We start from the raw sequence: 23,541 nt of genomic DNA, 5'->3' as shown, positions 1-23,541 counted from the left end.
CAATGCATGTTATTGTGTTGCATTTCTAGAAGATACGCGTATTTAAACAGTCTCTTTCTGTAGGAGTTAGTTGAGGGATTCGGGTGACCAATCAACTTCATATGATACTGTCAAGATCAACCATCCATATTATACTTGACTACATAAAAAGTTGAGACCCCTCTCAGGTGCAATGAAGATGGTTATCATGGGGCTGAAATGATAAGGGCCAGTCACAGTTAATATATACAGGAGCCAACAACGGAAAATTCCCTGAGTGGTAGGAATAATTCAAGAGGCTCTGGAAGAAAGTGAGCATCGAATTTAGCTACACACGTAAGTCTAGCGCTCAATTCGGCATGTTACCCCCACCCATATCCACTGAAGCCCTGGAAAATACAACCAGACGCGCGTCCCGTAAGGCAGTCCCGTAAAGCAGTTGACCCAATGAGTGTCAAGGTAAATAAACATGTCTTTCAACGCATTTAAGACTCACGATAATTGGTTGATTACTCAACAATGGGGGTTAAACACTGCTTTGCACTGCCTGAAAGTAGCATTTGAAAACACGATCAACTGTCGAGAAGCTAGTGAGCTAAGATGGAGCTAGTCATGACAACAATAAAGGGGGAGCCTTTGTGGTTCTCTTCAAAAGGGTTGAAAACAATTGAAGTTTGTTCTTCGCCTGTGTATATAAGTGATGGTATTGTACTAAACAGCGGCAGGATTTTAAGCCTCAACGCCAAGTCTCATGTTGACATACCGACAGCATGAAAATAAGCATATCTTCATGCCTTGGCTGTATGCCGCCTAACCGTAAATTTCTTACGTACGCGTATCGGTGTCCAAGTTGACAAATTAACTCCCAAATCTGTATACAACATGACATGAGTAGCCTATTTTTAACCAACTAGACGGGTACCATTGCCGGGAAGGATACGTGGACTTGGACATGACAGGGAGTCTAGATTGTGATTGGGTCCACTTTGATAAGTTGCAACTCTTGAACCCGTATTAAGTATTTATCACTGAAAAGGGCTGCTTATGGCCGTACTTTCCCAGATTTGTCTTTGGTTTTGTATCTTTGTTTTCTGCCTCCTTTGTGTCACTCGTTTATCACAGCCATCAAACGGGAGACAAGATATCCCGCCGACATGGCATTTCTCTCCATATCTCTCCCGATAAGTGTTCAACCACGGGGACTGAGGGTTAAACCACGATCTTTACTCTTATCCGCTATAATACTTTTCGCCTGTGTATGGAGCTTGTTATCACTCAAACCTACTCCAGCTCGAGATCGAGTTGTGGACGCGATTACACTTCGAGTCAAATACCCCTTAACATATAGACATATTCACTCTTTTGAGAAGGGCAAAGGAGGAGGTAATGCAAACTTGCTCTAAGAACCTAAAGCTTTTCAAAAACTTTGGTGTCAATCTCATGTATTAGCAAGCAGACTCAATTAACAAACTGTTGTTAGCATGGTATATTCCCCCAGAATGGATTGACGCAAACCAAGAGCCGCCAAAGACGATCATTGAAGCGGCTCAGTTGGCTTCAAACGCCGCCAAATCGAATCTCGAGCGAAACATTCCATTCTCGAATATACCCCTTATGGTTCATCAAAAATGGGACTCTACTAGACTCAATGGCTCAAAGGAGATGATTGTCTCCTACATTGAAGATTGGCTGGTGGATTCCATCTCACCCCCTTCTGGAATGAGCCGGATGGCGTATTTCCTTTGGGACAACGAAGGCGTTTTGTCATTGATAAAGGAGAAAGAGAAAGATTTGACGACTGATTTTATCGAAGTATTCTCTCCGGTGGAGAAGGTTGATATTTTCCGGATAATAGCTTGCAAGTGGTTCGGTGGCATTGTAAGTCTTTGATTCCAGCAACATCGTGTTTCTCAGTTGTTTGGAATGCTAACTGGTGGGATTAGTATGGTGATGTTGATACAAAGCCACTTCAACATCCATCTACGTGGATTCAAACAAAGGACGTCTCCGAATGGGCCGATGAGGAGACTGGGAAAAAATATGGTTTGGACAATACCGCATTAACGCGTCTGAGCCAAAGCCACGAACAGTCGCAGCCAGTTAATGCAATCTGGGGCATCGAATGCGATGCAAATCCGAATACAAATGACCACTGGCGCTGGGCGTACACTTATCCTGTTCAACTCACAAACTGGGCATTTGCGTCCGCTCCGAAGCAACCTATCCTCCAATATTTCCTGGATCGTATAGTTGAGAAAGCACAAGAAGCCAGGGACAGAGCCCAGAATACGCCGGGTGTTGTCAGCGTCTCTGACTTGCATTACGACCCGGTCGTGCGAACGGGACCGGTAGCTGTTACGGAGGCTACTAGTTGGTGGCTAGAAGAGCAAGCCGGTTTGAGGTGGAATGCTCTAACTGGTCGAGAAGATGGTGGGAAGACAAAACTAGTCAGTGATGTGATAATCCTTCCTATCACCGGATTTAGGTATGTTTTTACTTCAAGTTACTTTATGCTTGAGTTATTTACTAACTCGTCTTTGCCTTAGTCCGACGCAAGAGCAACCCAGCAGAATGGGTGAAAAGCCCTGGGACGATCCTGAAGCTAGACTTGCCCATACAGCTATGGGCTCATGGCATCACACAAATCTTATAGTGGAATATGGCAAATTTTGCCGCACTTGGTTTGGCCTGTGTAAGGATTGGCAAAAGATGTGGTAATGGGATGGTCTCTCTATGAAATACACGGTCTATTAGCGAATGTTTTTTCTAAATATATAAAGCGTACTCTATGATAATATTAATAAATTTGCAAACATCTGCTGAGCAGCATACCTAGATTCCGCTGATTGCTCATTGTTACGATACCTGCTCAGCATTAGAACTGGTTCCATTTCAAAGAGTAGTTTCATATTTAACACTTGCTATGTTGCAATGTTTGCAGTCAAAGTAGAGAAAGAGAATTGTAAAATTGTCAAAGCGAAGCGGTACTCAGCAGCCTCTACCGCTATAGTTTTGTTGGTTGTTAGATATTCATCTGATAAGAAAATAATATGGCCGGATTTACGCAATCATCAATATCTGGAGCCGATTATAGACAATTGTATTTTAGTAATTTAAGTGCAGTATATATGCAAGTAAATCTCTTTCCCTTTGCCACGCTTCTTTTGGGAACGGCTTATGACAACATAAGTTACAAACCGGACACGCCTAAACTGCCTCGACGCTTTCGTCTCTCATAGCTAGCATAATGATACACTCGAATAATCTGTTAGTCTTCCGTCGCCCCCTTGCAAGTTGTCTCTTGGTACATACTTGTGGTGCCCTTCCTGGGGCCACCTGTAGATTGGTGGACCCCTCTTCTCTGATTCGAAAGGGAGGATTGCCCCAACTTTGGATGGTGAATACTGGGGCTTTGTTGAAGGGACTCTAATACTTGGGTACTGACTTGATCACTCGATAGGGATTCCCTGGTACTCGTCGTATCCGAGCGCGAGGTTCATGTTCTCTGTTTACAATTGTTAGCCAAACCAGAAATGTAATTGTTCGTCGTCGTTCTTCAAATGGACTTACGCAAGCATTGGGTCGCAGCGCCCTTGTTGAGGTTGTCAATCGTGGCGCAAACCACGACACGCTTGCCAGTCTTGTCAACAGCGAATCCACCAATCTCGACATGGTGCTTGTTCTGGATTGACTTCACAAGCGGAGGCTCGCCAACGATCTTTACGAGCTTTTCGCCGGCATATCGGTCTTGGTAGATCTGAAGGATATCGCGAGAAGTCATCGTCTTGTTCAAGGGGATGTTAATGGTGAGGTGGATGCCGCTGAACCAGGAGGCGCTATACTATTGTCAGTCTCTAGACACGAAGAGGAAAAGGGAATAAACTGACACATGGGGCATGAATGCGACCGGCGCACCACCAAGTTGATGGCTGATTTCTCGCTCGTGGATATGTCCAGTCAAGCTGTCTGTTGAAAATTAGCTTCGTATTTGCGTGTTGCCGAGCTCTTATCCCTTACATGGAATCAGGTTGTCACGGAGAAGGTTGACGTCGTTCTTGGGCGAGGGCTTTGTGCCTGCGCCACTGTAGCCCGAGGCTCCAAAAACGTTGACAGGTCCTCCCAGATGCTCCAAAAGAGGCGCGAGGGCCAATTGCGAGCCGGTAGCGTAACAACCAGGGTTGCTGATTCTCGTGGCTTGCGCAATCTTGCCTCGCTTCTGCAATTCAGGCAATCCGTAGCTCCATGAGTCGTCGAATCGGTAGTCGGCGGAAAGATCAACGATCAAGCTGGAACTCTGGCCAAGAGCTTGCACAAAAGGCAGACAGACGCCATTGGGAAGAGCCATAACCCAGCAGTCTACCTTGCCGTCCTTGTCCAGCTGAGCCACGTCCTCGGCAGACAGGTTCTCATATACGATGTTGCGCTTGGTATATCCTTTAAGCTCCTGGCCGGCGAGTTCTCGAGAAGAGACATGTCGAAGGTCAATGAGGGGGTGGTCGTTGAAAAGATCGATCAGGGCCTGGCCAGTGTAGCCGCGGGCTCCAATGAGGCCAATGCGGGATGGCGTCTCGTTGGAGGCGTTCTTCTTGCCCAAGGGCGGGTTCGGGTTTGTGGTGGTAGCATATGACAGGCGCGCCGTGGAAGATAGAGAGCGGGAGATGTTGGTGTTTCGTCCGAGGGAGATTTTGGGCATCGGCGCGACGGTGATGGAGGCCACTCGAGGGGCAACGCGACGGGCGCCGATGCGCACCGCCCTGGAAGTAGCAGAGAACATGATTGCAGTGACAGCGAGCTCAATTGATCGCTAGGTTGACAGAGCAGGTTGAATGAGGGGTGATGAAGGATTAAATGTTGTCAATCGTCAAAAGAATCATTGACTGAGTGGGGTGGATCAATCTAATCAATCAAGATTTTTGAGTTGTGTCTGGCTAGCGGCGGCCGAAATCGGGCAGCCAGTGACGCACCTTTAATTGAGTTTCCGCCCCAGTTGATTCATAAATGCCAAGACGGAATCCTTCCACGGTCCAAATTAACTGTAGTCCTTTGCAACCTTGATATGTTTGCAAATACTTGATGAACCGAATTGTTGACTAGCAGCAGAAGCGCTTGTAATTGAATGAGACTGACATAAGACATAAAAAGAGGACAACATGAGACGAGAAAACGACAATGAAATGGGACAAAAAAAATGAGCATGACATGAGACAAAATGCCCTACTGGAGGGGGACAAGTAAATGCAGGTGAACCAAGGAGCAACAGTAGGGAATAGAATCATGTCTATTTTATAATGTTGACATGGGCAGGCGTATCAGCAGGTACTTCCATATCCATGCACCACGGTATTCCACTAAGCTGAGACGCATATAAGCACTACCAATAATCAACTAATCTCTGTTTCTCAACCATCGCAGACCGATTCTTCCCCCTCCTGCATGCCAATGCTTCATTTGTAAATAGTAGCTCTACGAAATGCCTCGACGAAACATTATTGTAACTGGTGCTACAGGACGACAGGGACGGGCGTTTATACACGCGCTTCTCAACTCATCAACTGCAACTGATACAGCTGATACAACATACCATGTTTGGGCCGTGACGCGAAACACGACTTCGCCTGCCACGGTATTGCTCCTAGAAGCTGAAAAGGCACATGCAAACGACATCACGGTAATCCAAGGCGACCTCAACAATGGCGCAAGAGTTAAAGAGATCTTTTCGGAAATAGCTGCTCAGGGGGGCATCTTTGGCGCTTTTATTGTCCTCGCTTATCCGGGCCTTGGAAACAAGAGCGACGAAGAGGAGAAGCAAGGCAAGGTAACGCATACCTACTCCCCAACAAAAACAAGTCAAGTAACATAACCAAAAATGACGTCGGGAAAATAGATGCTTGCGGATCTAGCACTGGAGTTTAAACTTGAAGCGTTCGTTTATTCGAGTACGATCCCCCCCGGTCCAGATCTGGATGACGCCTTTGATGCATCTCATCGATCTAAGCGGGAGATTGAGCTCTATTGTAAGAGTCTTGGTGAAAGAGGCCTGAATTGGACGTGAGTATAGAAAAAGAACGTAATGATAATGGTATCGGCTAATGGTGTACTGCAGGATTGTGCGACCTGGCTTCTTCATGGAAAACTTTGATGGATTTATGGGATCGCTCGCTGTTGCTATTCTTTCTCAAGGGCTGAGAAAGGAAACAGATATAGCACTCGTTGTATGGATATTCCTGCATTACTCATGCTATGCAAATAATTGACTATCAGCGATTAGGCGTCCGAAGATATTGGCAAAGTTGCTGCCGGAATATTCCAGGTAGATTCATCTTCACAAGAGGAACTCATCAGCAAGTACCCTGCTAACAGAATCACCCAATTAGAATCATGGCAGATTCACTCACAAGACGGTATCCATAACTGGTGGATGTTTATCCATGAGTGGGATTAAATCGGCCTACAAAGACGTTTCAGGAAAACAGATGCCTTCTGTTCCATCCATATTTGCTTGGCTAATTCTCAAGCTAAGTTCCGGTGCACAGCATGTGTAAGTTCCCCCCCTTGATTGAATCACTCACATTATACGATGTGCTAATCCTTGACTAGTGCTAAAGAAATTGAGAGAAATTATGATGTGAGAGTTAGCGGAGGATATCCGACTTTTGATGAAGAAGTCGAATTGGCAAAATCGCTCTGTGAGCTGCAGACTTATCGCTCCTTTCTTCTCAAACGAAAAGAGTCGAGCTCTTGATTAGTGGAAATACGGATCATAGCAAAGTATATGATGTATTGATGCCCTCTAGATATGCTACACATTAGAATTATGAAGATGTAACTGGAATTAACTCAAGAGTAATGAGCGTTCCCTTAACGAGACTTCCTTTGACAACACCAGCTTCTCCCATAGTGTACAAAGACAGCTTGATGAAAATGTCAGGCACCACTCCCTCGGCCTCGGCCATCTCCTCCTCAGTAAAGGCCCCTTCAACTCCATGATAGAGGTAAAAGTATCTCTTTCCAAACTCACTGTGAGCAGGTGCTGCGCCCTCCCATTTATATCGCACGACGTTATCTGAAATGGTCTCTTCAGCACTAGCCTTATTGAAAATAGCATTGTAGAGAGGAACCACGTTATCCAACGTCTGCTTGTCCTTGATGAACAGAGAAATTGCAGCGACGCCAACAACTCCTGATGGATGAGAAGTATTTTCAGGCGTAGTAGGCGCTCTAAGAGATCTCGGAGTGCGATCAAATGTCCAGAAAGGCTGTTGATTGATCAAGATTTGCCCTTTGTAGTCGTCAAAGTTGGGTATAGCATTGGCCCAGATCCGCTTCGACCCATCTGCCATTGTCCTGAACCCAGGCTCTGGATCAAGATACTTGATTCCAACTTTCGAATCTTGGATTCTTGCTTGGACAGCACGGAACCGTTCTTCTGATGCGTTTGAGCCTTCTTCTTCTTCGCGGCTCAGGATGGTATGAGCCCAGTGGATGATGTGTCCGTCTGGTTGCTTGCCCCACGGGTGCATTGCTCTATGCTGCGGATTCAAACCATCAACAAAGGCAATGAGCTCCAGGTATAGACCGTCTTGGAAAATGATGAGCTTGTTCTCAGTCATGCCGCCCTCGTGTACGCCACCGTCGAGAATCGTAAAGGCTTCTGATAGCCATTGAGGGATTGACACAAGCTGGGCATGTGGAATAAGAAGAATAACATGGTCAAAGGCTGACTCTGCGGTGGATTGAGAAGCCATGACTCCAAATATTTGCTCTGTTTTTATCTTGATTTATTCTGGTTTGCTGTTCTCTCGAATCCGTGTAAGTCAAATCCATTCTCCACAGGGCTTTTAAGCATGCCCCAAACGGACATTATCACCACCTATAAACTCCACCGGTTTTTATGGCGAAGTCGCTAAAACTCCGACAGAATCGACCCGAGCCAGAGCCTCTGCTCTAACCCAGTTAGTCCAGTCAGCTATTTCGTGTTGGATTCCTAATTCGGCATACGGCGGTATTCCGAAATCCATCAAACATTCATCCGATACTCCGTCTCTGAAGTAAGAAAATCAGCTTCTGATTATAAATTTCTTCCATAAGTGGATTGTGTGGAGCGGAAACTACAAGTTGACTCTGCAAGTGACGTTTTAGTGTTTGTTTCAACGTGCGGCTGTGTTACGCACAAGTTGAGTGGATGAAGTGGTTGATCTCGGTAGTATGGGATGTTACATCTCTATCCGCTAGTGCTCAGAAACCATCAACAATGATGTATTCACTACAAACGACCAGCACGAACGATGATTCAAGTCACCATCAAACTGTTTAATTAACAGCAACTGTTAAAATATGCTTCTTTATTGATACAAAGAACATATTTTTGCATTTATGAAACAGTATACGAAATAGGGATGAGTTGCGGCTCATTTGATCGAGATAGTCTCATGTCACGGTGATGTCCTAAAATGGCCCGTAAATACATGTAGCCAGACGGTATCCCGATTCGGCTTTACACGATTCACCCCAAACATAATTCCGGCCTCTCCGCATCGCATGAACTGTCTATCACATTTATTTTCTCGCTTGTGTTGTGTTCATATAGTATATAAGGAGCATTTTGCTCCCAAGTGAAGGACTCTTTGAACAAGCACATTGAAGCCCTATCCAGCGAATCGCCACACAACCTGAAGTGTCCACCATGTCAGCTCCATCAATACTCCTCCGCAATGCCACCATCTTGGTGCCGGACACAACAGAAAGCAAACCTATTGCAGCACTTCGAGGCCACTCACTTCTTGTTGAGGGAAACAAGATTGCTCGCATTGCGGCTCATATAGAAGCCCCGTCTGATAAGACACAAGTAATCGACTGCACTGGCAAGATCGTGTCTCCTGGATTCATTGATACACATCACCATGTGTGGCAGACGCAGCTCAAGGGGCGGCATGCAGATCATACCTTGCTTGAGTATGTACCAGCTGGTAAGTTCTGAGTTTTTTAATGCAGTGTTAGACTATTTCGACTCAGTGACTGACATCTTCGTTAGGCAATATGCAATCATCCAACTATACCCCTGAAGACATCTTCTGGGGAGAACTGGGAGGCTGTCTCGAGGCATTGAACGCGGGCACAACCACAGTTGTGGATCACGCGCATATGAACTATTCACCAGCTCACAGTAAGCTGTCAAACCGTTTTCGAATATAAGTCACCAGCTGACTCCTTTAGATACCAATGCTATCGCTGCAACTGCATCCTCAGGAATTCGCTCCACCTTCTGCTATGCACCCACCACAAGAGTAAAAGAGTGGGAGCCCGAAATCACCGTGGACACAGATTTTCTACCAAGCTGGGCAGTCGAACAGGTTGAGGAGCTCATCAAGGCTGGCCCGTACGGCGATGGGCGAGTAAACGTTGGGTTGGCATTTGATGCCTTGTTCCTCCCGAAGGAGACTGTCACGGATCTGTATCAGCGGTGTCGCCAAGCTGGAGTCAAGGTCATTACTACTCACTACTGCCGCGGTGCAATTTTCGGTGAGATTTTCTGGCTCTATGATTCAACCGTTCGTATGATCCTGGGAGAAGCTAATGAGACGGTAAGGCCAGCATTCCATTGTGGATACGCTTGAGGACCATGGCGTCCTTGGTCCAGATATTCTTCTCTCTCATGCAACCAACCTCACAGATGCTGATGCCAAGAAGCTTTCCGAAGTCAAGGCCAGCATCTCTTCAACGCCAGATACCGAGATCCAGATGGGTCTAGGATATCCAGTCTGCTTCCGAGACGATACCAAGTCCATCAGCTCTCTCGGCGTCGACTGCCACAGCAACAATGGTTCCAGCCTGATCAACCAAATGCGACTCGGCTTGCAGGCAGAGCGAGGTCTCCGCAACTCAGCTCTCATCGAGGTCGGAAAAGGCCCAAAGCACCTTACTTTGTCTGTGCAAGAAGTCTTCCGCCTGGGAACTATCGGTGGCGCCAGAGCTATCGGCATGGAAGATCAGCTTGGGTCTCTTGAAGAGGGCAAGCTCGCCGACATTGTCATTTTCGACGGCCTCACTCCTGGTATGATCTGTGCTTCTGAAGAAGATCCCGTGGCTGCGGTTGTGCTGCACTCTTCTATTGCAGATATCGAGACGGTCATTGTGGACGGAAGGATTGTGAAGCAGCGTGGGAGCCTTGTCCCTGTCGATCTTGATCTTTCACTGTCGGATTTGAAGCCTGCCAAGACGCGATTGGAGTGGTCTGATATCGCGCAAGAGCTGTTGAAGAGTCGCCAGCGAGTGATTGAGGCGGGTAAGAAGTCTTGGGGAGGCGATATGGAGAAGGCATTGGATGGAGTGACCAAGTTGTTTTACATTGATCCCAATAATTTGGTCTAATTGCGTTGAGATTTGCCAAGATTGGACTGGAAATATGATGTAAAATACCAATGTACCTACACATTATCTAGCAATTATCGCTTATAAATGTTCATTGATAAAAGCCTTGTGATAATTTTGGGTTCTATCTTATTATTCATTACGCTTACAGCCTGTCTCACACATCTTTCCAATAACGCCCGTAATGTCAGCATCTAAGAGGGGAGATACCAAAACGCCTATACTGGATATCATCTCCAATTCAGCTTGATCGAACAACGTGGGTTCCGTCTGCAGGTTCTAGGACCAGCCACTGGCAGGCCAGATTCTTGTTTTCGTTGTGCTTTCTTAGAGTAGCAATGATCTGATTGGCAATGTCCTCAAAGTTGGAAATGGCAAGGGCCAAGATGGTGGGGCCGGCACCAGAGAGACACACGCCGAGGAATCCCGGATGGGTCTTTGGAGACATGGATTCAACAATCTCGCACAGGCCAGGGATGAGCGTTTGGCGGTAGGGTTGGTGAACTTTGTCTTGCATAGCAAGGTTAATGAGCTCTGGGTCAGGTGGCGATTGGCCGAGAGCAACAGGAAGCAGGGCTATTCGCTGCAGGTTGAATACCTATAAATTCCGCATGATTAGCTTTAGAAGAGCACTTTTAGATGCCGTGAGCGTGTTGGATACTTACCACATCGGGGCGTGTGTAGTTTGGCGGTAGGACAGCTCGGGCGTCGTGCGTGGGGACAATGAAGTCGGGGATGATGGCGACGGCCTTGATCTCCTTGTTCCACGGGAACTTGATGTGGTGACCAATTCCGTGTGGCGGCTCCGGGGGTCGCTTGCCGGTGTCGACTCCTCCTGCTGGTGCAGGCAACACTTCACTCAACGGGATCTCAACTCTTGAAGCATCCTCGGGCTTCAATGGCATCAAATAGGTACCGACGAATCCTCCGAAGAGAGCGGCGCCGACATTGTCAGGATGTCTCTCTGCACGGTAGCGATTGTATTAGCACGAGTTCCATGGTTTGTAACAATGCATAGCGTAAAACATATAATAATAGACGTACCAATCATCAAGCAATAGTCAAACAGCCGGTCCTGATCCAAGTGGTGCAGACCACCAACTTCCTTGCCAAGCATCACGCCAGCAACAACAGCTGCTCCAGAACTTCCCAGTCCTCTGCCCAGCGGAATAGGGTTCTTGATGTGGACATGGGTCTCGATCGGGAAGCTGCGCTGATCGTGACATCGCAGGACATAGAGCGCAACCCTGGTGATGAGATTGCTCTGCGGATCCAGGCTAATATCGCCAGACTCTTCACCCTGGCCTTCGTACGTCACCCTGCAGTTGAGGGGATGCTCCGACTTTGTCTTTGAGCGATCGATGGTGACGTGCAGCTCGAGATACATGGACAATGCGAGGCCGATGACGTCGAACCCAGGGCCAATGTTGGCGCTGGAGCACGGAGTCTTGATCACGAATGACTCCATGGCGGGCAGAGACGGTTGGCGGTTGACGGCTGTCGGCTTATTCGTATTCGCTCGTCTTGATTCGTTTCAGCAGGCGGAATTCCTCAAAGGGAGAGCAAGGATGGGAATGTCTTTTGTCTGCGAGTTCCGGCCAAACAGATGTTGAATTGGCAAGCTGGCCAGTTTCTGTTGGCTTGTTGAAGGTTTGGGAAAGGAAAATGTCTGCCCGGCTGGCCCAAGCCAAGCCATGGCGTTGCGGTTTGACAGCACCGATAACCGGAGCTCATCTATCGATAGCGGGGCTTATCAGACCCTTGAGACCCCTCCATCGCATGTTCATGTTTGAAAGCTTCCAGGTTCCCTTGCAGAACATTGCAGAAGAAGAATCATGCGATTTTGTGATTGGGGGATAAAGATCTTGCTTCTATCAATTGACGAAGGCCTTTATTAATCGCAATGGTAATTCAACCGGTTGCATACACAGGAGATCCAATGCCGAACCACAAGAGGTCTAGCTACCGCTGCTATCCGCCATCAGCTAACATGCAGCTTTCCTCTGCTATTCCCGCGTGATTGATCTACTGTCTGCATTTATTTTGGTAAAGATTCATGCGTTTTCTCATACTTTGCTAAAAGCTGACCTGCTTTGCCCATATTCGGTGCAATCTGTACCATGAAGTTAGACTTGGTGGGGTATAAGTGCCGACTTCTAAATTGAAGCTGTAGTAGGCTATAAAGTTGCGGTCCTATATCTGATCTACGGATAGAAACAACGTGCAAGTAAGTCCAATGCAATCTCAACTATATCAGTACATAATGAATAGCTTTTGAAGATGAGTTGTGCCAAGATGCTAACATATACATAGTTATGAGCTATTCCACCGTAATCTTCAAAAATGGGAAAAGGTAGGGCCAAGAAGTGGGCGTATTATGTATACGTGCGGAGATATAAGGCAGTGCTAGTCCTCCGCTTCCTAAAAGTTCGTCCTGATTGGGCGCCAACGTGATAGTGCTCGGTGTTTCCAAAGACCAGATCCTTCTGTCTCTTATATTTTATTCCCGTCCACCATGCAAATTGGTCTAGAGCATAATCACGGATGTTTAGTCTGGCATAGTGCTTATAACGTTGGAACCTTTGAAGTCTCGGAGTCAGCCCTAGGACGGAACCCCTAGCCGGCAAGGGGACATATGTTGTTCAACGGTAGGAGAACTATTAAATACTCCTGAATAATATCCCCTCTACTTCCTATCGTTGTTCATTTTATTCATTCTTTCTCTGTCAACAAAAAGTCTTCAAATCCATACTTTCTCGTCACCAGCAGGGCAACTCAACAAACCACCATCATCCATCATGGGAAGCCTACAGCCGGAAGATGTTTTCGCACCGGTTCTTCACACTGAGCGCCTTACTCTTACACTCTTTAACATGAATGATGAGGACGACCTTGATTTCGTGGTCATGATGTTCAATATGGAGATGCCTGGAGGGGGTCCTACAGACGGTAATTGGACCGGCAAAGACATACGCCGTCTAAGCTACTCCCTCATGTTGAAACCATCCGACGCCCATGGTCGCCTCTCGAAAGATGCTGCCATCTATCTCGCGCGCCTGGGAGATGCCACAGGACCACGCATCGGTGTCATTAATCTCTGTCGCCGCACTCCAATCGTTCCTATTGACATAGGGTACATGGTTTTACCAGAACACCGAAAAAGCGGTTATGCCACTGAGGGTGCGACAAGGGTCCTTCGCTATATTACGGAAGAGTTTGGCATCAAGGAAATATGCCTTGTAACGGATGATTCGAATGTCCCGTCGAAAAGGATTGCCGAAAAGCTAAACATGGTCGATGGTGGGCATGTCATGATGAGCGGGCACAAGTGCGTTGTTTTTGTATTGCCGGGTATGAAGAAGATGGAGGGACATGACTTTCCGTTTTGGGGAGATGGTGAGGAGTTCCCCGTTTGAGGCTCTAGGTGTCGGAGTATCTTGATGGGATGGCGCGTATGTTGGAAATGGATAGTAAATTAGCATATGGCATTATACCAAACTTTAATTTGAGCATATTAATGGCGACTTGCGTTGTCTATCTACATACATGTACTTGGTCCTACTCTGCTGTACAAGCCCTTGAATGGGCATCTATGTGAATGAGTTGAATCAGCTCTAGTTGTTAGACCTCTCTCCTTATGATTGCGATACAGCTGGCCCCATCACAAAAATAGGCCCAAAATACAGACTATGTACTCTGTACTCTATCAAAGCATTTTTAATACTATCCATGCTGGGGCGTCGGCGATTCACCGTTCGGGTTATCGGGTTCTAATATTTTAATGGGGCATCACCGCCGGCCACCTACAGATGCATTGCAGCATAAAAGTGTTGGTCCATCCGATATCGCGAAAAGAAAAGTATCAAAAAGTCCCATATGACGAGAAAAGGAATTTATCAGCCCTTGTCATTATGATTCCAAAGGGACTATCGTGTTACCGCCGCTACACGTTATTCTCGTCACCACTCTTACAACGCCGGTAATACGCTTTTCGCACATGCATGCATGAGAGCTTGTCCTACCACCGCAAGATACAGTAATCGTACAACAAACGCGTAGATCAGTTATGTGGACCGATCAGGCTGGCTCGGGAATTTAAAACCCGATGCATCAGGCAGAGCTGCGACTAAGAATACGCACCGGTAGGTTTATGAAAGGTAAGGCCATCTCAACTGTCAACGCCTTACGTGTGGATACGCTTCCTTCGGAGTTGACATCTGCCAAGCTTCAACTACAAAACGTCCCTTGGCGTACGATCCCTCCCGTATTAACTCAGCTCCTCCTCTTCGCCTCCTATGTAAAAATCCAACAGGCGTACCCCCGGTCAAGCTTTTGCCGGGTCCCTCGGGTCGAAATCGTCGGCCGCAGCGGCGGTTGCACACAGCTTTGCCTTATTCGAACAAGAATTATGGGCATTGCCGGGCATTTGACGTTACTCCGCTGCGGACCTTTGAAAGCAAGCCTACCAAGCTACCTGAGCTAGAGGCTGGGAAGAGTGGACGCTGGGAGAGGGACGTCGCCTACCCGCATTTTCGTCCGTCCTTTGTTTGTTTTTATGCATCTTTTTTTTCGTTCGTATATGCTGGTACACGCCGTCACGCGGTGAAAAGTTCGCGGGTGCGTACATGTTGAAGGGTTTCTAGAGAGAGCTCCAGAACGAATCAAACAAGCCATCCGTCGAGATGGAGAACAGAAGAAAGAAAAAAAGCAAACAGACAAATGCCGCCAGCCCACCGTTGGGCTTCAACTAACACGCAGCCATACCGCCAGCCCGCCCATTTCTCGTACAACCCGCATCACCTGGCCGGCACACTGCGTCATCAATACGAGCCGGATCGGCACTGCTTTCGCACTAATCGCGGCTGTGGCGATGCTCTCCAAGGGTCCCGCGTCTGGGGAAGCTGGTTGGACGACTAGGGGGTGGGAGAGGTGAGAAGGTTGAGGGAATCAAATCGCCCGATGGCCCGGAGAGAGGGCCGTGCAGTAAGATGTGATGAATTGTTCTTGTAAGCGGACATTATTGGGAGATCTAGAGGGGGTGGAATTGAATGGATCGAGGTTGTCTTCGTATGTAGACGAGTGGACAATTGGAGTATAATTAGATTGTTAGATTGTTGGACTAAGACGAGAGCAGCCGAGAATGAAACGCTGTGGGCAGCCATCTCCTAACCCAAAGCCAAGAATACGAGCTTAATTGACGATATCATGATTCCACTCCCAGCAAGTATCTAGTCTAGTTATACTCCGTACGCGAACTTTGGCGGCTTATGGATTCCTTCTCGGCTTGCACAGCATCGAGTCCGCTTGCGCCGGACATAGACTCGAAAAAGGCCGGTAACTCGTACTTGTATCACCGCAACAGAGTGGCCCGCGCCGCACGTACCACGTACCAACGCAGCGGATCTTGTTCTTTGTCGCCCGCTCGCTCTGATGTTGGTACTATCCTAGCTTAGCATCAGCTCGGCAGACAAACAAGCAGCGAGTCCGGGTTATTATTTCTTATTGCTAGGATCTAGCATTTTATGGGGAGGCGGCAGTGGAGATACAAGGATGATGTGGTGTTGCTACTATTTGTGGACCGAATCGGCATCAGATGATCGGACACGAACAGCAGAGCCGGACAACTTACCTGAGTGCTTTTGCAGTTGACGAGTCAGTTTCTTTGCTGGTCCCTGCTGGCTTTGCTGTAGCTTCTTATGCACGAGTATGTACATGTGTATGTATGTAGGTAGCCATACGAGAAGGAGGAGGCGGAAGGACTTGGCGATGGCTGGATACTACGATGCATCGGGAAGGGAGGAGGCAAACTCGAGTCTCGATGGGGAAAGCTTGAAGCGGTGATGATGGGCAGGCTGCGTTGCGCTCGTGTATAAAGACTAGGCTTGTCCTCGTCTTAGATATCTTCTCAGAACCATCAGCTTCACTCTTCTGCCTTCATCTCAGCATCAATAGACTTGCTCATCCTCACAATCAGCATTACTATTCACACTCAACTCGACTTTCGTTGATATCAATTCACTCTACACACCAGTCAAGATGCAATTGTCCAGCCTCTTCAAGCTTGCTCTCTTCACTGCCGCTGTCTCTGCGGATACCGGTAAGACCTTCCTCCTTTGCATTTCCTCACTACGCTCTGTCTTTACTAACAAACATCTCCCGCAGTCTCGTATGATACCGGCTACGACGACGGCTCCCGCTCTCTCAACGTCGTCTCCTGCTCCGACGGCCCCAACGGCCTCGAGACCAGATACCACTGGTCGACCCAGGGCCAGATCCCTCGCTTCCCATACATCGGAGGTGTCCAGGCCGTTGCCGGCTGGAACTCTGCTAGCTGCGGAACCTGCTGGAAGCTGTCGTACAGCGGCCACACCATCTACGTCCTGGCCGTTGACCACGCCGCCGCTGGCTTCAACATTGCGCTCGACGCCATGAATGCTCTGACCGGTGGCCAGGCCGTTGCATTGGGCCGTGTTTCTGCTACTGCTAGCCAGGTCGCTGTCAAGAACTGCGGTCTTTAAATCTGTCTCGACGAAGAAAAAACTATTTAAACCAAATTTGGTTATTGCATTGCATTGTGGTATAAGGTGGGATTTGCATTGGGCTTGGGTATTTTCTTTTCTCATCATGGGAGTACGGGACGAGACGCATTGGATGTGTAATGAGCACGAAGCACAGACGACCTAAACGGCATATTATTAAATACACAGCACCCTCACCGGGTATCATTAGCATTCTAAACAAATTGTGCCCAGCGTGAATCTGATATAAGAGAAGCAGCTTGCCGAAGGTGGGAGTCGACGGAGTCTTGTAAGCTGATCGACGTGGCAGCATGGGGATGCATTAGCTGCGACTTGTTAACCAGTAAGCAGTCACTCATCCTTGGCCGCGGAGTAACCATATGCAGAGCTCGATTGGCCTAACCGATGTTACAGTTGTATTGCGGCTGTTGTCACCTCTTAAACTTGTTTCTCATCATCAGCTTCAGATCGACAACATGTTGACGTCAGTTAATTCTATTTGTCGTATCAGCTTACCTCGCATCTCAGTTTCCAATTTTTTTTTTCACTCCCCAGTCCACTCTGCCTCGATGAACCACATCCTCGACTTCTCCGGTCTCCAAATGTCGTTGAACTTAAACCGATCATCAGCCCTCGCAAACAATTGTCTCCAATCATCCGGTTCCCTCTCTCTTGCATTCACAGTGACTTGCATGAAAAGGTCCAGCGTCCTCATGGTCTTCTCCTCGATGTATCCAGCCGTACCAGGTTCCGGTAAGGCACCGTCGTTGATGATGACCTTTGCTCCTTTCCTCAACGAAGGGATCAGCGCTCGAAGAATTTGTAGGCAGTATTTATCTGAAAAGCCGTGAAAGATCATGCGGAAGAAGTAAGCGTTGGCGACAACAGGCTGCGGCGTGAAGAAATCATGGGTGGTGAGCTCGACTCTCGATTGGAGATGGTCAGGGACTTTGCCGATGGTTTCTGGGGTGCGCATGCCTGGGGTATCTTGGACGATGAAGGCGAGATTCGGGAAGGATTCTGCAATGGCAAAGGATATGTAACCCTGGTTGCCGCCCATCTAGCACATATATCTGTTAGTATCTGCTATGTGAGGCTCCATATGTTCTTGGAGAGACTAAACTAGGGAGGACTTACATCGACTACTGTTGCATCTTGAGGGAGCTTGCCCCATGGATATCCTTCGATTACTGATTGCATGGAATAGCCCTCTCCGCTGCCATGGGCTTGCATAGCCAGATTATATCTCTTGGAAAATACTGCATCCTGTTGGATAAAGTCGAACCACGGAAGATCCTGTGTATATGCAAGATTGACGCCAGTCTCTGTGGACTCTTCACTCGCAGGCCACTTCTTCATCGCCGGGATGACATTGGCAACTGGTAGCCACAGGTCATTGCACATGAAGCCAACCCAGTTGCGCAGAGGAGCATCTTCTCGGATGAGCTGTGAAGTACGCGAGTGAGCCACAAATCCCTTTTTGGGCTCTGTGAAGATGTTGTTTGTCATTGCGTGGCGGATGAGACGGCGTAGATCGAGTAGGGAGATGTTGAGCCCATTGTTCATCTCCCTGACTTTTGCTGTGAGATCTTCATATGAGATGATACCATCGAGGGGGACAGCATCGGCAATCTTGAATTCCCATATTGATTGAAGAGATAGAGTATTGACACACTGAATGGGTGAGAAGAAACATTAGCTCAATTCCTTTGGTTGAAGTAACTGATCGTCGACATGTAGCTTACATCCCAAGCCAAGTACCTCAAGCCTTCCTTTGGACCGAGAGCAATGTCATGCAGCTCTTTGGTTAGAGCTATAAGATCTAATCGAGCCTTGTACGGCTCTTCATCGTCTTGAGATATGGGAAACTCGACAAGCCCATTAACATCGAATGATGCAGCATCCAGGCCTTTGGCGGTGAGGTGGTCGGTGACTATCTTAGTCTTGGCCGAGATCTCCTCAGACAGAGTCGTCATCCGTTGGACGGAACGTGATGCCATTGTCGGTATTCTGCGTCAATGGGTGACGGGCTGATAGGGTGAGAGCTAAGTCGAGGGATTATTCCACTCCATTGCTCTCATCATGTCTCCACCCCTCCTTTTATCCTGAAGCCAATGGTGGACAGATCTGCTCTTTCGCCGTCGCTTTCCAGCTCCGCGGACGCGGGGAACCTCTGGTGGCACTAGGAAGCGCCGGCCATTACTAGCTCTACGTGAGGTAAGCGTAGGTATGTGTGTTTTTGTTTCGATGAATATCATCAATATGTTTTGATATTTTTATCCAGGTTTTCGGCCTATCACCACATTAAATGGTGTATAGCCATGCTGACTGTTGTCTGTTAGCTCTTTTCGCACGTCTATTAAATACAGTTCCAATTCTTCTATTGTCCATCCGAGGCCTCGCGTAAAAGGCCTCACGGCAACACCGTAGAGGGCATCGTGAATCATGCTCCTGTTGTAGAGCCCGCACTTTTTCATGTTGATGTCTTTGGGCCATGTGCCAATGGGTATTTTGAAGGGTATCTCGTCGACATCGACATATCCTGCGTCAGTGACGTTCTTTTTGTTATGCCGCATCGCTAGCAAGTCGACGTTGAAATTCTCAAGTGCGCGCTTCATCGTCTCGAAAAAGTCTTGGACTTTGTTGCCTTCGCGCACCGTTCCATCGTCGCACTTGACTTGGAATTGAAGCTCTTGCAATTCGATCCATCCACCAGGTTTTAAGGCTCTGCAGCGAAGCGAAATAGTTGTCAGCAAACATGGAAGGTTTCCTTAGCACCGCTTTGACTGAGGTACTGAAGCCGACTTACTTGTATGCGCGCGATAACAACAGAGGCCAATCGCGTATTGAAGAGGTCATATGCCGTATATGGATGTAGTCCAGAGAGGCTTCCGGAATTACCCACTCTGCTTCGGCATCGTCAACTATGAACCGGACGTTCGGCGGTACCCACTGCGGCTGGATGGGACTCAAGTCGATGCCCGTGATCTCGGCTCCTGGATATTCATCTCCCACTGTAGGATTGTTAGCTACTACTCCGTACTGTCGGCGCATTGCGAGAGAAGTCAAAGAATAGAGAGCTTCTCACTGTCGATAGCCCAGATGCCCGTCCCCGTTCCAATATCCAAAACGTTCTGTGGGTTCTCCAACGGCGCAAAGTGGAGTTTGCCTTGACACAGATGCAACACCATGGCATGCTTCATATCTTCTCTCTCCTGCTCTGGCTCGTCGTTGGGGAACTGATACCTGCCCTCTTGAAAACGATGGTACCGCCTGTTGTTCTCGAATTCGTAGTCGCGCACGGCGCTGCACACCGAAGTAGACGCTCGCGACGCCAAATCGGACTCGTAACCGCCATCGCTGGCCGTGTCGTCTGCTTCGATGCCCGCATCAGACGTCGGGTCTGTGACGAGTGGCGCCTGAAGCGGCTCAAGCCTCGTTGCCGCTGCGACCGCCTCAGCTGGACTGGCGGTGCGAGGCTTCTTGGTCGGTGTTGCTACAGGCGATGTTTCGTCGTGACCATGCTTGCCCGAAGTGCTGTCCCCCGGCTTGTCCTTGTCCATTGTATTGTCGCACTCGCTTGTTTCTTGTCCAGGGCGGGCAGAGATGCGCAGGCGGTGACGCAGCGAAACTGCTCACTATTTGCTCGCCAACGGGCCGCTGGTAACTTGTCAGAATCGCGACACGGGAATGCGCCCAAAGAGGAAGAAATATCTGACCTTAGTCAGTCATCTGCGCATGCGCTCGTGGTCGCTTTGGCATGTTAAATTGACGTTGACAGGGGATGAAGATGCGGGTCGTCAAGAGCCCAATCACGCAGTGGCGCATCGTCACTTTCAATTGCCGATAGCCCCGGGGAAAGAAGTGACGGTGCCATTGAGCGCTCCCGTCGTTTTAGCAGCTTCGTGCTAGGGGAGACGATCCGTTTATAAGGCTCGACTGCTACGCTGCTAAAATGCAATCTTCAACGTTAATGCTATTTTGCCCCCGGCACGGGCCGTGGACTGGCTCTTGGTTTACCGAATAGAAATGGAATGGACTACCTATCCATGATCCAACAAACAATACATTTGACGGCTACTGATCCTTTTTCTCATCGGTGGAATTTGGCTGCGGTGACTTGCCCTTCTTCTTGAGATAAGCCAAGATCCCACCGAGTCCGCCGGCACCAGCTACAGCTCTTCCAGCGGTCTGAGCTGCGCCAGTCAGCACACCCACTCCGTATCCTCCAGCAGCAGCAGCACTCTGCAATGTTGCGAAAATGCTTCCAGCGGCAACGTTGCCAATGCTCGCATGAACGGTCGTGGCAGCAGAAGCTGTAGCGGAATAATGGTCAGTAAATGAATACATATTAGATATTCATCCCTATGGAACAACGTTGAAGATTCACTTACTGGCCGCTATCCCTCCCAACGTAAAGCCTGCAGCGCCAGCAAGGCTTATGATCGGAGCTGTGACAATTGCGGGAGCAGCAACAACAAGAAGCCCAGTTCCAGTAACTACTGTGGCCGCAGTAAGTAGAGGATTCTCCCAAGCAGTTTTTCTAAGCTGTGTGATTGTTCATGTGAGGTCAGTACTTCCGTACAGTATGTAACTCTCCACGGGCAATAGATGTTGTACTCACCCGCTGAGCCGCAGCTTGGGCGTCACCCATGAAGTTCGTCGAGCCCTTTACGCCGTTCTGATTCGAGCATGTAGCTGTATCTGCTCTAGCGATCTTAGGCGTATCTCGTATCGTAGCGTTTATACTCGAACACTCGCTGACGATATCATCGTTCATGACAACATTTGCAGTCTCTGAGTGAGCTGAAGCTCCCAGACAAGCTTGAATTCCAACTCCAATACCTCCCACAGCTGCTGTAACCCCTCCTACGGCTTGAATAATGCCTGTCAAGATTCCAAGGCCATAGCCTCCAGCTGCAGCACTCTGCATCACTGCAAAGGAGCTTCCAGCAGCAACACTCCCCATACTCGCTTGTGCTCCTGACGCAATCGAAGCTATAGTATTTCATGAATAGTTAGTAGATGTCCAAGGATCATTACTATAGAAGAAAATGCCCCATTTGAAGGGCAGCGGGAAGACTATCATACCTGCAGCGATACCTTCAGAGGTAAAGCCCAACAGTCCAGCGATGCCCATAATTGGGGCCGTGATAATACTAGGAACAGCAGCAATCAAGATTCCAGTGCCAGCAACTGCGACTGGCACGGGATGTTGCTTCACAATATCGGCAGCCTTGACGAATGTTAGCAATCAACAAGTATATGCATGTCAAAGTCGCAAATGGCAAACGGAGTATTTACCTGCTGAGCAGCTGGTCCTGATGCCACCTTCAGCATTTCTTCGCGAGCCCGATCGAAGTTTTCTTTAGTGGTATGCTACCTTCGGTTAGTTGGCTATACGTAAAAAGATGAAGGCTTTGGGCACTATACCTGACTGATATGCTGCACAGCAGCACCGGCGCCATTTCGAACTACCTGGACACCATGGTTGATGTTTTCTGGAGTGACGTGCTGAACAAACACCATCAGTCGCCTGAGCATTAAGCGCGTAATATGACAGTCCATGAGGCAGACTCCAAAGACATACCTGGCCAATTTGCTGGGCTGCCATTCCCATGCCATCCCGAGCCATCTGGAGACCGTGGTTGATGTTTTCTGGGGTGACGTGCTGGGTGTACTTAGCCATAGCAACAGGTCAGGCGAGAGAGTCGGCCTTGAAGACATACCTGGCTAATTTGCTGGGTTATCATTCCGGCGCCGTCCCGAGCCATCTGCAATCCGTGGTTGATATTTTCCGGAGTAACATGCTGAGTACATTTAGCCACGTAGGTATAAAACAACCTCTCATGCAAGGCAGTAGATTTTGTAGACGAACCTGGTTGATCTGCTGAGCTGCAACATTGAAACCCTCTTGGGCCATCCGGATTCCATGATTGATGTTCTCTGGAGTGACATGCTGAGAACAGTCAGTTGTTTAGATGCGAAATTGGCGAGGACGGTTCAACGATGTACCTGGTTGATTTGCTCTGCTGCGTGGCCAATTCCATCTCGAGCCATCTGGAGACCGCGGTTGATATTTTCAGGAGTGATGTGTCGTGCAGCCTCCTGTTGGGCCTTGGCCAAACCGTTGGCGATATCATCAAAAAACCCCATATTTGCTCTTGTTTGGTATCTGACAGGAAACAAAGCAGGACACGAGTAGTAGCTGCCTATACACCGAACACACTGTGAGGTCCGACAAACGTCGTCAAGGTGAAGTGAAGGAGGGAAAAGATAAACAACATCACGATTTTTGGCTCTCGTTTGCGTTTACCCCTCCCTCCCTGCAGGTGTTGCAATTTCGGCCATACAGGTGACAGCAGCTGTTTTGAGAGTACGTGTTGATGCGGGAGGCCTACCATGCGGTTAGATACGCGTTTGTACCTCATGCACGTGAGAACTCTGCAAAGAGCAGGAATAATGGTATTGGAATGGTGTATATTCATTGTGCGCATACTAGGTAAATTGCATGAAAGATGGAAGAAACTTGAAGATGAAGTGGAAACCCGCTCTTGGAGTCTCTCTAGCTTTAATACGATGACTCTTGACCTCTGTCTTTCAGCTCTCCATCATTCTACCTTCTGTAACCTACTATACCTACATGTATAGCTTTCTATTAAGTTGACTAAGACCC

The 23,541-nt window shown here is 48.2% G+C and overlaps 11 protein-coding genes across 11 annotated transcripts; 5 read left to right on the top strand and 6 right to left on the bottom strand.

Moving 5' to 3' along the window:
• Nucleotides 1-425: 425 nt before the first annotated feature.
• Nucleotides 426-2,764, top strand: V8C40DRAFT_231256 (glycosyltransferase family 32 protein). The gene is made up of 5 exons (XM_083212884.1): nt 426-651; nt 705-1,362; nt 1,460-1,857; nt 1,923-2,464; nt 2,526-2,764. The coding sequence occupies exons 2-5, from the start codon at nt 1,134-1,136 to the stop codon at nt 2,695-2,697; spliced, it is 1,341 nt and encodes a 446-aa protein (XP_083079625.1). The 5' UTR covers nt 426-651; nt 705-1,133; the 3' UTR covers nt 2,698-2,764.
• A 236-nt stretch (nt 2,765-3,000) lies between these two features.
• V8C40DRAFT_231253 (NAGSA dehydrogenase family protein) lies at nt 3,001-4,851 on the bottom strand. The gene is made up of 4 exons (XM_083212883.1): nt 3,997-4,851; nt 3,867-3,945; nt 3,550-3,815; nt 3,001-3,484 (listed from the first exon to the last, which is right to left on the bottom strand). The coding sequence occupies exons 1-4, from the start codon at nt 4,751-4,753 to the stop codon at nt 3,429-3,431; spliced, it is 1,158 nt and encodes a 385-aa protein (XP_083079624.1). The 5' UTR covers nt 4,754-4,851; the 3' UTR covers nt 3,001-3,428.
• Nucleotides 4,852-5,006: 155 nt separating this feature from the next.
• V8C40DRAFT_231250 (uncharacterized protein) lies at nt 5,007-6,820 on the top strand. The gene is made up of 7 exons (XM_083212882.1): nt 5,007-5,295; nt 5,349-5,794; nt 5,864-6,027; nt 6,083-6,191; nt 6,248-6,289; nt 6,354-6,517; nt 6,577-6,820. The coding sequence occupies exons 2-7, from the start codon at nt 5,450-5,452 to the stop codon at nt 6,719-6,721; spliced, it is 969 nt and encodes a 322-aa protein (XP_083079623.1). The 5' UTR covers nt 5,007-5,295; nt 5,349-5,449; the 3' UTR covers nt 6,722-6,820.
• Nucleotides 6,792-7,822, bottom strand: V8C40DRAFT_279552 (uncharacterized protein; the record flags this gene model as incomplete). Its single annotated transcript, XM_083221249.1, has 1 exon — nt 6,792-7,822. Exon 1 carries the CDS (start codon nt 7,722-7,724, stop codon nt 6,792-6,794), a length of 933 nt encoding a protein of 310 aa, XP_083079622.1. The 5' UTR covers nt 7,725-7,822.
• A 695-nt stretch (nt 7,823-8,517) lies between these two features.
• Nucleotides 8,518-10,347, top strand: V8C40DRAFT_279550 (uncharacterized protein; the record flags this gene model as incomplete). The annotated part of the gene is made up of 4 exons (XM_083221248.1): nt 8,518-8,945; nt 9,011-9,142; nt 9,193-9,498; nt 9,566-10,347. The coding sequence occupies exons 1-4, from the start codon at nt 8,663-8,665 to the stop codon at nt 10,345-10,347; spliced, it is 1,503 nt and encodes a 500-aa protein (XP_083079621.1). The 5' UTR covers nt 8,518-8,662.
• Nucleotides 10,348-10,368: 21 nt separating this feature from the next.
• V8C40DRAFT_231243 (homoserine kinase) lies at nt 10,369-12,014 on the bottom strand. The gene is made up of 3 exons (XM_083212881.1): nt 11,392-12,014; nt 11,013-11,311; nt 10,369-10,945 (listed from the first exon to the last, which is right to left on the bottom strand). Exons 1-3 carry the CDS (start codon nt 11,813-11,815, stop codon nt 10,589-10,591), a joined length of 1,080 nt encoding a protein of 359 aa, XP_083079620.1. The 5' UTR covers nt 11,816-12,014; the 3' UTR covers nt 10,369-10,588.
• Nucleotides 12,015-13,014: 1,000 nt separating this feature from the next.
• Nucleotides 13,015-13,790, top strand: V8C40DRAFT_231242 (GNAT family N-acetyltransferase). Its single transcript, XM_083212880.1, has one exon. The coding sequence runs from the start codon at nt 13,146-13,148 to the stop codon at nt 13,761-13,763; it is 618 nt and encodes a 205-aa protein (XP_083079619.1). The 5' UTR covers nt 13,015-13,145; the 3' UTR covers nt 13,764-13,790.
• Nucleotides 13,791-16,264: 2,474 nt separating this feature from the next.
• On the top strand, nt 16,265-17,079 carry V8C40DRAFT_231237 (Epl1 protein). Its single transcript, XM_083212879.1, has 2 exons — nt 16,265-16,444; nt 16,510-17,079. The coding sequence occupies exons 1-2, from the start codon at nt 16,384-16,386 to the stop codon at nt 16,863-16,865; spliced, it is 417 nt and encodes a 138-aa protein (XP_083079618.1). The 5' UTR covers nt 16,265-16,383; the 3' UTR covers nt 16,866-17,079.
• A 112-nt stretch (nt 17,080-17,191) lies between these two features.
• V8C40DRAFT_18530 (O-methyltransferase domain-containing protein) lies at nt 17,192-19,003 on the bottom strand. Its single transcript, XM_083211784.1, has 3 exons — nt 18,611-19,003; nt 18,003-18,539; nt 17,192-17,925 (listed from the first exon to the last, which is right to left on the bottom strand). Exons 1-3 carry the CDS (start codon nt 18,863-18,865, stop codon nt 17,410-17,412), a joined length of 1,308 nt encoding a protein of 435 aa, XP_083079617.1. The 5' UTR covers nt 18,866-19,003; the 3' UTR covers nt 17,192-17,409.
• Nucleotides 19,004-20,909, bottom strand: V8C40DRAFT_18504 (S-adenosyl-L-methionine-dependent methyltransferase). The gene is made up of 3 exons (XM_083211779.1): nt 19,954-20,909; nt 19,675-19,879; nt 19,004-19,592 (listed from the first exon to the last, which is right to left on the bottom strand). The coding sequence occupies exons 1-3, from the start codon at nt 20,426-20,428 to the stop codon at nt 19,142-19,144; spliced, it is 1,131 nt and encodes a 376-aa protein (XP_083079616.1). The 5' UTR covers nt 20,429-20,909; the 3' UTR covers nt 19,004-19,141.
• V8C40DRAFT_18478 (interferon alpha-inducible IFI6/IFI27 family protein) lies at nt 20,715-23,114 on the bottom strand. The gene is made up of 10 exons (XM_083211774.1): nt 22,881-23,114; nt 22,744-22,824; nt 22,595-22,675; nt 22,456-22,536; nt 22,299-22,379; nt 22,170-22,244; nt 21,957-22,101; nt 21,490-21,863; nt 21,260-21,413; nt 20,715-21,181 (listed from the first exon to the last, which is right to left on the bottom strand). The coding sequence occupies exons 1-10, from the start codon at nt 23,019-23,021 to the stop codon at nt 20,943-20,945; spliced, it is 1,452 nt and encodes a 483-aa protein (XP_083079615.1). The 5' UTR covers nt 23,022-23,114; the 3' UTR covers nt 20,715-20,942.
• Between the last annotated feature and the right edge of the window lie 427 nt (nt 23,115-23,541).

Source organism: Trichoderma camerunense (genome assembly GCF_050948025.1).
Source record: "Trichoderma camerunense strain CBS 138272 chromosome Unknown V8C40scaffold_1, whole genome shotgun sequence".
NCBI lineage: Eukaryota > Fungi > Ascomycota > Sordariomycetes > Hypocreales > Hypocreaceae > Trichoderma > Trichoderma camerunense.
The sequence above is the reverse complement of the archived record's forward strand: the minus strand, read 5'-3'. Positions and strand labels throughout refer to the sequence as shown.